Source organism: Lynx canadensis, chromosome B4, assembly GCF_007474595.2.
Source record: "Lynx canadensis isolate LIC74 chromosome B4, mLynCan4.pri.v2, whole genome shotgun sequence".
NCBI lineage: Eukaryota > Metazoa > Chordata > Mammalia > Carnivora > Felidae > Lynx > Lynx canadensis.
Window position 1 is genome coordinate 35,684,789 of NC_044309.1, and position 16,713 is coordinate 35,701,501.

Here is a 16,713-nt window from a genome sequence, read left to right on the forward strand (position 1 = left end):
TATTCAGCACATGTGCTTTGAACATACTTCTTTCTTATTTTTTCACACAGAATTTAAAAAGTGAACCAAAGAGTTAGACTCTAATAAAGTCAATAGTTTTTACTGCTTTATTGAGAAGACTCTTAGGTGACACTGGCTTTTACAGTGTGGTACCGTCGCCTTGATTCTTCCTAAGACACCTGCACTTTTACCGCCATGGTTTTTGCACCATTGGTGCAAATGTCAGCACAGTGAAAGAGGCAAATATATATTAGCATTGCCATGAAAATGGCTCCGACCTGGCCAGTTACTGAAAGGGTCTCAGGAACTACCAGGGGGTTTGAGAACCACACTTTGAGAAGCTGTAGGTGTTAGCGCCTACAGAAATCACAGTTCTGTTTCTCCTCAGTTATTAATGCTTGAGGCTTGAAGCTTATTATTATAGATTTGATCACTGAGCGTCAAAGAAAATACATGCCAAGACGTCGAACACATCCAAGAGATACACCCTATTCGCGTGCAGCTCCAAGGCTCACAGAAGAAGAAAACAGCTCTTGGGGAGGGGGTACAGGATTCAGACCTCCAGCCTGGGCTTGCCGTTGCCAGTGGCAACGATCGTCGCCGGCGGGAGTGCGGCCATCGATTAGTAATGTCTTGCGTCCGTCACAGGAGGTGGGGGCATGGCTGGAGAAGGAAGGCCTCCCTGGACTTGCGGTCGCCGCGTGTTTTCGGTTGCGAGGTGGCTCGCTCGTTCTGCGATCTATTGAGAGTGGCTTCCGACAGCTCGGGGTTGATGTCGGGGAGGGAGGGAAGATGGCGGCCGTGGCAGCGGGCGGCCTGGTGGGAAAGGGGCGCGACATCAGCCTGGCGGCCCTGCAGCGCCACGACCCCTATATCAACCGCATCGTGGACGTAGCCAGCCAGGTGGCTCTGTACACTTTCGGCCATCGGGCCAACGAGTGGGTGCGTGCGGACGCGACGGGGCCGTGCAGGCAGGGATAGGGTGGGGACGGGGTGGTCAGACTCGGGGCTCCAGAACCCGGTGAGGGGGACCAGACGCTGACGCCCTGGAGGTGGATGGAGGTGGATGGTGGTGGATCGCGGCCTGAGGCCGAAGCTGTGGCAGTTGGACTCCTGGGCCGAGGGTTTTGGGGGAGAGGGAGGCCGCTCTGAGAAGCCACCTGAAGTTGGGGAAAAGACTTAAATATCTACGATACCCCACGTGGGGAGACCAGACCGATCAGGGACGGGACCCTGAGAGCTGAAGGAAGGAGGGGGCCCTGATGCTTCGAGGCCGGAAGACTGATGTACTACGAGAAAGTAAAGCAGGGTTCTGTTACAGTAAAACGTGGCTGTAGGGGAGGCAGAGTTAGGGGACGGATGGACAAACCGAGTTCTGGTTCTGGAACATCTGTCTTAGAAGGGACGAAGAGAAGTGAAACCTTGGTAGAAGTTGTGAACTCAGGGAATACACCAAGAAAAGAGCAAGCATCGGGAGATCAAGGACAAAATGGGGCTGGGTCTAACACTTCGAAGGAGGCTGACGCTCTTGGGATAATCATTACACCACAGCCTACCACGACCAAAATGGGTTTAAAATCTGAGTCCGTTTGGGAGCTGAATTATTTAGTGCACTTTTCAAAGCAAAACCCCAGTAAATAGCAGTGGGATGAAATTTAATTTTCCTCACAATTAGAATGGGGTAGGAGCACAAGACACTTGAGTCCTGTTGCAGGAATTACTGCGTGTGATTCTGTAAACCTACCCACTTGAATATAGAGATGTGATTTTTCTCTTTTCCTCATATTGATTTTTGTCCCAAATAATATGAATCCATCCATTATATAGCCATCCATCATTTTTAAATAAGTTAGAAAACAGTATAAAGAATAAGGCCTAGACTAATGGATTTCAGGTGATTTTTTAAATGTATTCTCCAAGACATCAAAATTCAAGCAAGGAAAACATGCATATTGAACAAATTCACATATTTTTTAACATTTGCATTTGTAAATGTACATAGCCTCCTTATCTCTAGTGTGGATCTTGAGCAGGCTGTAATAAAAATTCACCTGAAAATCATTAACAAAAGTAAAAAGATTAAAAAGGAGACCCAAAAATGGGGGAGAATAGCTTTGCCTGAAGTTCTTAACTGAGGAAATTTACTGGAATGGAGCAAGGAATTTAGGTCTGTACTCCTAGTAATCATGCAAAAAAGAAAAATGGGAGAGCTCTTTAATATTCATTGCTCTGTAATAGAAAGTATGCCACTTGGTCAGGAGAGAGGTTATTTCTTCCTGATTTTCAGGAGAATTTGTCACCTGGGTCTTTATTTAAAGGACATTAAGCAATGTACTGGATAATTTCATCAATGACAATTTAGAAAAAATACAAGGATATTCTACACCTGTATTGCTATTATACTGCTCTAGAAAAAAAAAAAAAAAAAAAAGGCCGAAGGCATGTGTTAATTCTATCAAGGTAATTTTGTAGTAGATAAGGACAGAGGATGTATAGTCCTGTGAACTGACTGGACAGTGGGATTAGAGTCTGGTGAATCTTGAGATATTTTTAACATGTAGAGGAGAACATTAATCATGGAAAACAATTGTCCCCTATATAGGCTTTTGACAGGATCTGTGTGATAGATACCTGTTAAAATAGTTACAGAGGTTTATTAGATAGCCAGTGAAGTCCTTCTAAAGCCTCATCAAAAGGCAGAAGTGTCACAGTGCATTATTTACAGGAGTTATGTTTTCCTGCTTCCTGGACTTGTTGCCTTCAGACGGGGCATATTTCATTCAGTAAAAGGTCATTCTTTCAAAGTACTGATCTTCAAGGCTGTGGTAGCCGGAAAAAAGAGACCTAGTTCAGATGCAGAGCAGTTGCTGAGGGTAAATGGTTTGTCACCACTCTCTCCATATGCCATCACTTGGCCTCAGGATGGGACCCTTTTGAATATAAACCCAATAAAAGTTTAACGAACAGTCTTGAGATTGGAGGTGAAAGTATATGCAAGAAAGCAGATGGGATGTAACGGAGGAGAATTCTTACTACACTGTAATAGATGAAGAATGACTTCAGGCATTCAGAGCAGGAGGTATTAGTAATAGAGGGTAGATAGAAAATGAGGTACTTGAAGGAAGGATTAAGAAAGATTATGTTGTGACTGGGATGGGAATTTTAGAGCTGGAACTACTTCCCATTATCTGGAAAGACTGCTCCCCCCAAATCCCTATGTGTCAGTTGAAGAGTATAACCTTATTTATTTTCATGTCAGTCCTCAGAGCAGTGGTTTGTAACTAGTTTTGACTTTGTCTCCAGGGAACTTGTTGCTGGCATCCAAAGGATGGAGGCAAGAGCTGCTGCTAAATACCCTGAGCACAGGACAAGCCCCTGTGACAAAGATTTATCTGGCCCCAGATGTTGAAAGTGCTGAGTTTGAGAAATTGCTTCAGAGTGACTTTTGTCCTCTTGTTTCTAGCTAGTGGTTTTCTAAGTTTTCTGTGTATCGAAATCACTTGGAGTTTTAAATGGTGTAACCTGCCAGATCAAAATCTCTGGGTGTGAAGTCCAGGCATTTGCTATTTGTTAAAAGCTTCACAGTTGACTTAGGTGCTACATGCATGACTGAGAGAGACCGACTTATGAGGATAAATGGAGACCTACTTTTTCATTATATTAACATAGATAATCAGTAATGCAGAGATTGCTTTGGGTTGTTTCAAAAGTGCCAAATACTATGCCAAGTCCCAGTAATTTGCCAGCTAGCACTGTTTTATATTCCATTTTATTATTTTAAATTTTGAACTGCTTAGTTTTTTTAATACATGTTAGATTTTATAATGAAGTGTAATATTAAACCATTAAATTGTACTTTTAAAATTTTAGCTAAAATTCCCCAGAACTATAAACTAATGATTTAACATAGAAGTCCTCCTTGCCTGGAAGAGCTAAGGAGGACCTAATAAAATCTTGTTCTAACTATACCCCAGAACCTCAACCCTGGGCTTTGCCCGGGTGGGGGGGGGGAATCTGGTTACCCTTGGATAACTCTGGAGGCACCAGGAAAATGCATGCATGAATTAGAGCTGTTCAGCTATGATAGATCAGAATTTACATTAACAAAGTCCTTTTTATCCAGTTGTAACAGAGCACTTAAAATATGTTTTCTCAAAAAAATATGTGTTTTCCATCAAGATCTGAGTAGTATAGACTGGTTCTATCTTTTCAGTGGAGAAACTAGCTAAGAATAAAGAATAAACTAGCTAGCCCAGTGTGACCTGGAAAGAACCCCACTCTGAGTATTCATAATCAGGATTTAAGAAATCCCTTATACACTTTAATTCAATGCCGATGACAGTGCTCATGGTGGGCAGTGGACACAGTGGATTTTTTTGGTGCAGACTTACCTAGTTACTTGGGTCTGGATCCCAAGGAGAACTCCAAAGCTGTTGCCTGATGATGTTCATTATACAGGGAGACCAGACCGGTGGTATTGGGGTGTGGAAGTATGGCCCCTAGCCATTCACAGAGAATTTCTAACTTTTTAAGGACCTGTTGCAATTGAAGATGGCCACAAATTCTTTAACACTTTATCAAGAGGGGGGTCCATTACCTTGAGGACCCTATGCTAAGTGAAATAAGTCAGAGGAAGAAATAACCAATACCATATGATTTCACTTATGTGTGGAATAAAAAAAATTGCTTATTACCAGTTGGAGAATAATTTCAGAAGAAACATGCCTTTTATATTTCTGATTCTGGATTTTCAAAACTAAAATTGGGCATTAAAGTATTTTTTATTTTTATTTTTTTCAAGAAAAGGTAATTTCTATTACTACTTCATGGAGGAAGAAAGGAAACAAGTCAAAAGCTTTTAGCTTTATGTGTACCGATCCATAGAAACATCCTGGTTTGGATCACTAAGATGAAACAGTCCAAGGTCAAATACTGGAAGACAGAAAAGTGTTTTGGCCTTGCAGCAAGTGCCCCTAGCAATACATATAGGCTCTTAGTCTAGTTTCTTCACCAGTACGTATCTCAATTTCAGTTTCTTATAAATGTAATAATACCAAAAATTTAATCTCTACAACTTCTTCTTTTTTTTTTTAATGTTTATTTTTGAGAGACAGAGTGTGAGTGGGGAAGGGGCAGAGAGAGAGAGAGAGACACACACACACACACACACACACACACACAGAATCTGAAACAGGCTCTGAGCTGTCCACACAGCCTGATGCGGGGCTCGAACTCACTAACCAGGGATCATGACCTGAAGCAAAGTCAGATGCTTAACTGATTGAGCCACCCAGGTGCCCCAATATTTACAAATTATTCTTAAAGTCTCTGTGGAATAGTAAATACTTGCTGACTGTGCCAGTTGAACTTTAGGAATGCCCACAAGTTTTTAGACTGTTTGGGTAGTATTTATTGTTCTATGGTAGCCATTTTCTCAATGATTAATATTGTGGCAGTTTAAGTAATTCTTAGAAGTGCACCCAGGATATAGATTTCTCAACAGATAGGAATTAACCATGTTTGTTTACACAAGGAAAGGTAAGTAATGATGTTTCTGTATCTTTTTTTTTTTTAATTTTGACTCAGTATTTTTCAAAGCACAGTGGCAAAAGACCACATTTGAGAAATAAGGATATTTTTCACAGTACACTGAAGTGATTTATATGAACTTTATAATAAATCCAGTTTAAGGATGAACTCTAACTTTCTTACCAATGTTTATGTATTAGAGAAAAGACTGACTAAAGTTGCTTTCACTGTTCTAAGTTATTTCTAATTGCATATTCTATAATAATGAGGATTACAATTCTTGTTAAGTAATTTACTCTTAATATCCATTTGCTCTTAAAAAACAATGTTTGGTGATGTTTGATATAATTTGGGGCATAGTGGATTTTGATTTCACGACTCCTGATATAGTTCTATGGTCAGAGAATATGTTATTGAACTAAGGCAGTGGTTTTCACAAAGCATGCGTGCATCAGAGTCACCTGACAGCTTAATAAAAAAGGGTGCTAGGCAGCACCCCAGCATCTGATTCATTAGGCCTGGGGAGGGGCCTAATAATTTGCATTTCTAATAAGTTCCCAGGCGAGGCTGATACTGTTGTTGTGGGAACCATACTTTTAAGACCCACCGAACTAAGGTGACCAAGAAAATTGTTGAAATCACTTGAGCTTGTGAGAGGATCATGCTTCCAATGTTTTATGTGCCTTTATATATTTTTTTAATGTTTTATTTATTTTTGAGACAGAGAGAGACAGCATGAACAGGGGAGGGTGAGAGAGAGAGGGAGACACAGAATCTGAAACACGCTCCAGGCTCTGAGCTGTCAGCACAGAACCCGACGCGGGGCTCAAACTCACAGACCGTGGGATCATGACCTGAGCCGAAGTCGGACGCCCAACCGACTGAGCCACCCAGGTGCCCCTTATGTGCCTTTAAAAAAGGCATGTAGGGGGGCGCCTGGGTGGCGCAGTCGGTTAAGCGTCCGACTTCAGCCAGGTCACGATCTCGCGGTCTGTGAGTTCGAGCCCCGCGTCGGGCTCTGGGCTGATGGCTCGGAGCCTGGAGCCTGTTTCCGATTCTGTGTCTCCCTCTCTCTCTGCCCCTCCCCCGTTCATGCTCTGTCTCTCGCTGTCCCAAAAATAAATAAACGTTGAAAAAAAAAAAAAAAAAAAGGCATGTAGGGCACCTGGCTGGCTCAGTCAGTAGAACATGTGACTCTTATTCTCAGGGTTGCAAGTTTGAGTCCCATGTTGGGTGTGGAGATTATTTAAAAATATATCTTTAAAAAATTACCACTTGATATTATATACCCTTGTTCTTAAAGAGTATATTTCTCCCACAACTACAGTGTACTTAAATTTCAAATGATTTTGATAATAGAGATTAATAGTAAAATATTAGGTTAAATGGAATGCTGAAACTAAAACATGTAAATAACAAAAGTACCTTTGAAATTCTGAATTATAACTTGTTTACTATTAAAACTTATTATGCATTATATTGATGAACATTTTCATCATGGCCTGGGCCCCTGTCTTCAGAGAGATGGAAGAGAGCCTTTCCAAATGAACTGAAATGAGTTGAACACTTCCACTTTACCACTTAACCAGTTTCTGTGACATTTCTTGAGTCCTAGCCTAGCAATGTTTCTAACTTGATTTCAAAGATCCAAACTAGACTCTAAATATTCCACACCACGTTGGTGATTAATTTTTCTGAAAACTACAGCATTGTTCCACTCTTCTATGTTGTAGTCAAAGTAGAGTTATTATTGGCAGATCATCTGCTCTCCTAGGTGACAGGATATGGCAAGAGATAATGAACCCAGAAAATAGAAGCGTAATGAAAGGCAGACATGAGTGATTTGCGCAGCTTGGCATATACTCCGCTCACAGGATAGAGAAGGCAGCACACTTTTAGTCTCCTCTTTCAAATGAAATCCATGGAGCAAATTTTTGTATTGTTTTAGCCAGAGGTGTGTTGCTGTCCCTGTCTTTGGTGAAAAGAGATAATGACAGTTTATTTTGTAAATGACAAAAGGAGAATGGATGCTTCCCGGTGTCGAATCAGCAGGGCTACTGCCAGGCTGAGGCAGTACTGCTTTCCTCCTTGTCCTAGGAATATTACATAGATTGGCCCTACTTGAAATGGAATGTTCTCTAGCTTCTGTGAAAGTTACTATTAATGAAGAAAAATATATATATTTTGCTGTGTGTTTTTTTTAGGAAAAGACTGATGTGGAAGGAACTTTATTTGTTTACACAAGGTAAGAAAATTTTACTTTTACAAAGAAACTGACAGTCTTTGAAAGAATATGTTGACTCCATTGTGTCCCTCTTCCGCAAATGTAGTTTTATTTCAAAAAGAAGAAAAAAACCTGAATCTTAGTTTGAAGTTATTAGTTGATGTAAAGAAGAGAATACTGAGTAATGTCACCTGGTAGCATGTGAGGAATACTAATTGCAGAATGTAACTTAAACTCCAATACAGACAAACTTAAATCTTGGTGTTCTTTTATATATATATATTTATATATATATATATTTAAGTTTATTTAAAGGGAGACAGAGACAACATGAGTGGGGAAGGGGCAGAGAGAGATGGAGAGAGAATTCTAAGCACTGCCTGTGCAGACCCCGATGTGGGGCTTGAACTCACTAAACCATGAGATCATGACCTGAGCTGAAATCAAGAGTCGGATGCTTAATCGACTAAGCCAGCCAGGTGCCCCTTTGCATTCTTTTAAAAATAGTATTAAGTATTTATCCTTTAATTCAAATTAATGGTACAAGGTCCTTGAATATAATGCATTGGCAAGGAGAGAAGTACACTATTAAGAATATCAGATTATTTAATCATTATTTGGAAAAAGGTTTTATTGGTCACCTCACCACCCACCCGCCTTTGACTCTTTAAAGAAATATGCACCAAAATTAAAGATGTCTTTGAGTCTTCCATTATATAGTTAATAGAATGTGTTTCAGGATAGATTTAATAAACTCAAGTTTTTTGTCATTTGTATCAGAAATTGTTAACATCATATATGGGCACAGGTACGTGTAGTATGTATATTGTCTTAATAGCTAAATGTCTTATTCATATAAAATGTCATAGCTAAGGCCCATCATTGTCAGTGGGAGGACAAAGATAAAATACAAAGGCCTAGTACAAACCCTCTTAGAGCAAAGTTTCTTTTTTTTTTTTTTGATATTTATATATTAAGTATCTTTTTTTTTTTAATTTTTTTTTAATGTTTGTTTATTTTTGACAGAGAGAGAGAGACAGAGCATGAGCAGGGGAGGGGTAGAGAGAGAGGGAGACACAGAATCCGAAGCAGGCTCCAGGCTCTGAGCTGTCAGCACAGAGCGTGCTGCGGGGCTCGAACTCACAGACCATGAGATCGTGACCTGAGCTGAAGTCAGACACTCAACCGTCTGAGCCACCCAGGTGCCCCTAAGTATCTATTTTTGAGAGAGAGAAACAGCACAAGCTGGGAAAGGGGAGACAGGACCTGAAGCAGGCTCAGCACTAACAGCAGAGAGCCTGACACTGGCCTCAAACTCACAAACCATAAGATTATGACCTGAGCCAAAGTCAGGCGCTTAACCAACTAAGCCACCCAGGTGCCCCAAGAGCAAACAGTTTCACTGGGGAGATAGAAAATGCATACACACACACACACACACACACACACACACACACACACAGACACAGAGACACACACGCAAGTATATATTTTTTACACATTCACATTTAAAGATACCCCCCCCCCCAAATAAACATAAACCCCAATACAGATAGCCTATCCTCAGGGCCAGTTGATAGGTTATAAGCAGTGAATAGGCTGCTGTGATTCTGGAAGGCATTTTAGAATTGGTGAGTCTCAAGTAGGCCTTAGGAATAAGGTAGTACTTGACTTGCATAGAGGAGAGGGAAGGGCTGTCTCAACAGGAAGAATTTTGGAAGCCGAGGCATAGAACCCAGCGTGGTGAAGGAACAGTAAGGAAAATGACTTTTGGCTGCAGAGAGTTTTTACTGTTTTATGTTAGTTAGGAGACAGTGAGGGTGAAGAGATTTTGCTGGCTTAGGGTGTCAGACTATGGATTTTGACATTTATTTTCTCAGCAGTAGGGAGTCCTTGAAGGTTTATGACCAGGGAAGTAATAGAGTTCCGGCAAAATGTGTGGGGTAAGTCAGTACATTAGCATTATGAAGATGCACTGATTCCAGAAGTTGGAGTTAGGACATTGGACAGATTATTGCAGTGGAGTAGATATGAGATGAGGGGGGGAGGGACTAAAATGGTAGGAGTGGAGCTGGAGGAGATTTCTTGAAACATCGCACATATAGAAGGAGTGATGAAATTTTTAAAATAAATTTAAAAAATGGAAGTTTTGAAAGGGAAGACTGAAAAACTGACAGAACCAGGAGCAGAATGGAAAGACAGGAGGTCGAGAATCTGGGCTGAAAATAATTTTATTTTGAAATAATGATTTTGGAATGATAGCAGGGCATTCAGGTGGAGATGCCCGGTCCTGGTCAGGGATGGAGATACAGAGTTTGGAGTTATCTGCCTTAATTTGGTCATTGAAGCCATGAGAGAATGAGTGTTCTCTGAAGGACAGGAGAGTGACAAAAGCTAATGGTCAAGTTTTAGGGCCCCAGAGAGATCGAGAAGAGCCAGCCGTACAAATACAAGCAAAATGAGAATGGTACAGAGGCCAGATGCGGGCACCATGCAGGAATGGTGGAAGAGTGTGCAGGTGCAGGTGCAGGAGGAGGCCATAGTGGGAGCGGAAACAAAGGAATGGATGAGCGAGGTAAGGAGGAGGTCCAGTTTCTTCAAGGTTTCAGAAAAGTGGGAGTGCCCAAGAGCCTTGGCTGTTTCAGTTTACATTCCAGAGTACCAGAGCATACCACCAAGTGAGTGTCTTCAGTAGAGTGTAGATTACTCTTGAGAATTCTGAAGTGTGGAAAGAAAACCAAACGGTTGAACTCTGATACATGCTAAGTACACACATGACACATTCTCATTCATTTTTCACATGTATTAATCTTTTGAGAAGTGAAAGAAAAAATGTGTTCATATACATTAATGATTTATTTTAGGGATTTTTAGTAGGGTCTCTCTCTCTCGTCTGCAGAAGATTAACAAATTATACATTTTTGTACCCCCCAAAAATGTAGATTTTGCATTCTCAAGTATTTCTTAATATACTCTGAGTTCCAAATGGAGCTGTCAGTTAAACCATTAAGTTGAGAAACAACTCTTTCCCTGTTCCTTAATCTCTTCCCCAAATCTAACTCCTCAACAATAGGAGCTTCTCCCATCTCTCTCCTCTCCCCGCCGCCGCTAGGGGGGAGGTGCGCCAACCCCCCTCCACTCCCAGCCGCCGACCAGATAGATGTCAGATTCTAGCATGTTGAGGTCTTTTCTCAGTAGAGAATGACAGAAAGCTCATAAAAGTCAGAAGGGAGTGTTTAGTACAGGTAATGGAGCTGCTGGTGATAATATTTTGACTTCTGTTACGGATATTGCTTTAAAGCAACTGGCACATTTATCCCCTGAGCCTATTTTATAAATTATGAGATGATATAATAACCATACTATTACAGAGGTGAGGTCCTATTGTGATAATGAAATACTTGAAGAATCAAATTCTGATTCTGTATAAAAACACCTAAAACACTTAAAAAATTATTTATTTCCTCCCATGGCTTGCTTTCTGTGATAGAGAGTTCATAGAGACACCCACTGGTGATTTTTGAGCTTGACACTTCCAAAGGACCCTCTGTCAGAGATCTCTGGAACTCACTTTTCATACTTTCTGAGAATTTAAGTTGAAATGATTGTCATGATTATTTCTAGTATTGGTTATATGCCCACCTCTGCTTTACCTCTTTGTAAAATAAGTTACACAATGATTGCCTTCCATCAACTTTAAAATTGGAAGTCTCAAAAGAAAATTCTGTAGGTGGTACTGTAGCTTTATTTTACTTCTTTATTAGCATTAAATGGCTAAGGTGAAATAAAATTAAAACATGAACACCTTTTCTTCCTATTGCTCACAACATTTCTGTGGGTTTGTTACCCTGCTGCCCTAGTTTCAAGTAAATAAATGAATTCTGCTTGCTTCATTTTCAGCATAGAAGCATTTGGTGTTTCATTTGTCACCAGAAGTTGCACAGTTGGATTACTATATGGCTGTCACCCAAGAGTAGACAAATGCACATGTAGTTGGTAGAGTTCTACTTGGTGTAAAATTTGGGCTCTTTCTGCCTGACAGAGTAGGCACTGACAGTTTATTCAATGAAACAAAAAATAAAAATCACTAAATGCCACATTTTTATGGAGAAAAACTTTTATACTAGTTTATCTGTGAAGCTGTTTGCTTACTTCTGTAATGTTTTAATTGTACTGAATCTCTTTACAAGTTTGTTGACCAGAGTGAGTGGCATCATTTCTCTAAATTTCAAACTGACACTAACATTTTCTATGAAAAATTTCTTCATAATGATTGTGATGTACATTCTCTATTAACTATCAAGATTCTTCAAAAGTGTGTCTGTAATTTTTTAAAGTGGTTAATATTCCTGCCTTAAAGGAATTTACAAGCTAGATAGGGAAACAAGATATCTCTACACACATAGCTAAATGAGTAGGACTTGATTTTGCCAAAGGAACAGCAATGGCAGTCATGCTGTATGTGTTACATATGAAGTGGTGCATAAATTAGTACATTAATTCTGTTAGTCAATAGTAAAGAATCATTGCTTTAGGAGCACCTGGGTGACTCAGTTGGTTATGTGTCCAACTCTTGATTTTGGCTTGGGTCATGGGATTGAACCCCACATCGGGCTCCATGCTGAGCATGGAACCTGCTTGGAATTCTCTCTCTCTCTCTCTGTCTCTCACTCTGTTTCTCTCACTCTCTCTCCCTCTCAAAATAAATAAATAAACATTAAAAAAAAGAAACCTTAAAAAAAAATCATTGCTTTGTATGTGTACAGTCTGCTTGCACAAAGCTGTATATATATATATATATATATATATATATATATATATATGCAAAAAGGTTGAGAGACATTCAAATACTAGTTCTACTAAAAGTGTACTTCCGTTGAATAACTTGTCTTTTGATATCCTCCCCACCCCTTGTGATTTTTAGGTCTGCTTCTCCAAAGCATGGGTTCACCATTATGAATAGGTTGAGCATGGAAAACAGGACAGAACCCATTACTAAAGACCTGGATTTCCAGCTCCAGGACCCTTTCCTTCTCTACAGAAATGCCAGATGTGAGTCTTTCTTAATGCATTTGGTAGTTTTATTTCTGCAGTTTGGCCAAGTGTTTTAAATTGTACAGTTGATGTGTTTGTGTTTGTGTTTAGTATCAGCATCAGTTAGCTTGGGAAATGCATGTCCCGTTGAGAGGGAATATCTTCTTCCTTGAGAAAGTTTAAATGAAAACAATGTGATATGATGATGGAAGTATTTGAACCCTGTCTTTTGCAGCTAGACCACTTTGTAGTAGAACCCACTGGAGATTTTAAGCCTGAGCAGGGCTAGGTGAGGTGAATTCTTGGTCAGGAGACTGTAGAGGGACAGACACATAGGCAGTGTACAGATACAGAATTAGTGATTCAGCTAGTGGCACTTTTTCCTTATGTATCACTTGACTGAACATCCTGACAGGATGTTTGAGGGAGAGGGCCTATATTCTAGAATTGCCATCTTTTGAACATATAGTAAATGAAAAACCAAAGCCAAAAGAGTTTTGCTCATTACGAATTTCATAACACTTTATAATGTTCAACGTTACATAACACTTTGTGGTATTAGATAACTAACTAGGCCTTGTCTGATTTGAAATGAGGTAGCAATGACCTATCCGATATTCTCTCTCCATTTTACTCTTATATCTTCTCTGACCATTTGTGATGAACTATTGGGCAGCCCAGAGAAGAATGATGAAAAGTATATAAACTGCAGGAACATCTCCATACACAGAAAATGAGAGCATCCTTAAATATAAATTGTATGTGCATGCGCATGATCTGTGCTTTGTGCGTAACTTGCAGAAAAACTTTGCAGTTAGGAAATGTTTTCCATACGTTTGCCACCTTGCTTTTGAGGTCAAGGTACAAGAAGTTGCTGACTGTATACTCTTCAGTGTAATTTTAATAATGAGTGTAATGCAAATAATATTTAATGTTTTAACTTAAGTGAATTGTTTTGAAATATAGTATTTTAACTTATATTCACATATAATTAAGTTGTCATGAAAGGTGGTCATCTATTATTTAGAGAATACAGTTAAATTCTTATGAGAAAAAAAGCCATTAAAACTGTAACATGACTTACCAATGGTAAGTCCTGTGAAGTAAAAAATTTAGTAATATAGGGAAAATTTTGTTCTTTACTCCTATTTCTTTGGTGGGAGTGTAGTTAAGTCAATTGTAGCTTATAGGTATTTGAATTATTTGTATGCTTAATAGTTCTGTCAGGTTTTATTTTTTTAGATTATTAGATTCTATGCCAAATTAATATACAATTAAAATCCTAATAAAATAACCACAAAAATAAATATAAATGACTTTAGTGATTTATAATAATCCTTTTTGATTGCTCTTACTTGGGATAAATACTTGGTCTAGTCAGTATAGATGGTATTTTATTGTAAATTCTTATCACAGTATTATGTATTATATATCACATACTATGTCAAAAATATAAAAATACAAATTCTCTTTAATATGGTTGATTTAAAAAATAGCTTTCCTAAGTCCCACAGGGTTTATCTAATAAGAAATACTGTTTGGATATAATAAACCTATTAAGCTTTGCCGTGGCTTTATAGTAGGGTCGCCCCAAGCTGCCTCTGCTCTCTAGTAGGGTCTCCCCAAGCTGCAAGCAGCCATGGAGCACTGGACATGTGGCCAGTCTGAATTGAGCTGTGCTGTGAGTATAAAATACACACAGATTTGCAAAGACTTACTATCAAAAAAGAATGTAAAAAAATCTCATTAATAATTTTATATTGATTTACCTTTTGAAATGATAATATTTTGAATTATTGAGTTAAATAAAATATACTATTAAAATTAATTTCACCTGCTTCTTTTAATTTTTTATTTAATATTACATATGTGGCTCACATTTGTGGTTTATCTTATATTTCCATTGAACAGCACTGTTCTAGGCATTTTCATTTATTTTACCATATTTTGTAATCACAATTTTGTAGGGTAGACATTTTCACCAGATGAGAGAAGTGAGGCTCAATGAGATGACAGACCTGACAGAAACCCATAAATTCTGCTTTTTTTTTTCTTTTTTTTTTTTTTTTTTTTTTTTTGCTTTTTCTACATCATCTGTACTGTTCTCTGCACTATTAAACATGAATGCAAATTGAAGGCAGCCTTTGGGATGCATAACAAAATATTTCTAATAATTTCCATAAGAAAGAAATGAAATCAGTTAAACAACAAAGAATGGTAGGGAATGGATCTATTTACCTTTCTGGGTTTATTTGCTTTTTATTTTCTCCTTAATATCTGGTACTAATTGCCTTTGCAGCCGTAGTCTTTGGTTTTTGTTCATTTGTAAAAGCCTTTTCAGTCTCTGACATCAAAGGTTCACAGAAGAGTTTACCCCAGGTGCTTTCAGAGTCTCAGATACCTCTCAAATGTTTCTAAATTCAAATACTCTATGTAATGATTGCTTATGGTTTACATATTCTCTGCTGTCATATAGATTGTCCTTTGAACAATGAACCCAGCTTCACTCAAGAATGGTTTTTAAGACTCTATATCCCCCAAGACCTGTGTAATCAAGAGTCTTCTCTGTATGGTCTTGGCATTTCACTTTGGTCTAGGTGTGTCATAGGCCATGTTTGGACGTTTCAGCAGGTAAAGTTGATTTAGGTTTGTGGTGAGTTTTCTCTTGGAGTGTTTTAGATTCATTAAATTAAAAAAAAAAAAATGGTACATAGGGAGACAATTAACCCTGCCTTGAATTGGATGAATTTAGAAGAGCAAAATGAAGTAAAAATCTTAAAGTTTCTTCAGTTAATAAAAAAAAAAGATGTTTAACAAATAAGCAACTTTGAATTTTGACCAAACACGAAATATATGGTTTTATTATAGTAAGGGATTTATAGCTTTTAAACTTCGTTATAATAAGGCTTGACCTATATAAGCTTTAAAAGTAAATAAGACAGCTGTTAATTATGGACTGAAATTCATTTCTTCCACAAACATTTACTGAGCATTTGCTGTCTGCCAAGTACCATGTCAAGGCTTTAAATGGGTTATATGACTCTTAATGACTTTTTCTTGGAAATTCTTTTATTGTTTAAAATTGAGGAGACTGAGATTCAAGAGATTTAGTAATTTATCAGGATCCATGACAGTTTTGAGATGGAAATAACATTTGAACTGAGAAAGCCTAACTTCAAAAGCCCAGGACCAAGCAGTGAAAGCACTAACATATCAGTGATGCATTTGAGCAAAGCTTACCTTTTAAGAAATACTTAATCTTTTTATTTTATACTTCAAAGTTTAAAAAGCAAGGTTTTTCAAGGCTGGAGGCATCACAATTCCTGACTTCAAGATGTATTACAAAGCTATAATCATCAAGACAGTATAGTACTGGCACAAAAACAGATACATACATCAATGGAACAGAATAGAAAACCCAGAAATGGACCCACAAACATATGGCCAACTAATCTTTGACAAAGCAGGAAAGAATACCCAATGGAATAAAGACAGTCTCTTCAGCAAATGGGGTTGGGAAAACTGGACAGCATCATGCAGAAGAATGAACCTGGACCATTTTCTTATGCCATACACAAAAATAAACTCAAAATGGATGAAAGACCTAAACGTAAGACAGGGAGCCATCAAAATCTTAGAGGAGAAAGCAGGCAAAACCCTCTTTGATCTCTGCCTCATCAACTTCTTACTCAACAGGTCTCCAGAGGCAAGGGAAACAAAAGTAAAAATGAACTATTGGGACCTCATCAAGACAAAAATCTTCTTCACAGTGAAGGTAACAATCAGCAAAACTAAAGGCAACCAACAGAATGGGAGAAGATATTTGCAAACGACATATCAGATAAAGGTTAGTATCCAAACTCTGTAAAGAACTTATCAAACACAACACCCAAAAACCAAATAATCCAGTGAAGAAATGGGCAAAA

The 16,713-nt window shown here is 38.6% G+C and overlaps 1 protein-coding gene across 2 annotated transcripts in view; it reads left to right on the forward strand.

Annotated features, from left to right (window-relative positions):
* The first annotated feature begins 735 nt into the window (after nt 1–735).
* Nucleotides 736–16,713, forward strand: part of DCP1B (decapping mRNA 1B) — a 59,758-nt gene continuing 43,780 nt past the window's right edge. The window contains exons 1-3 of one of the 2 annotated variants that reach the window (XM_030321360.1): nt 736–942; nt 7,734–7,774; nt 12,678–12,805. In XM_030321360.1, coding sequence (XP_030177220.1) covers nt 793–942; nt 7,734–7,774; nt 12,678–12,805 — 319 coding nt within the window. In that variant the 5' untranslated portion in view covers nt 736–792. The remainder of the gene's footprint in view (nt 943–7,733; nt 7,775–12,677; nt 12,806–16,713) is intronic. The other variant, XM_030321359.1, reaches the window with a different exon arrangement.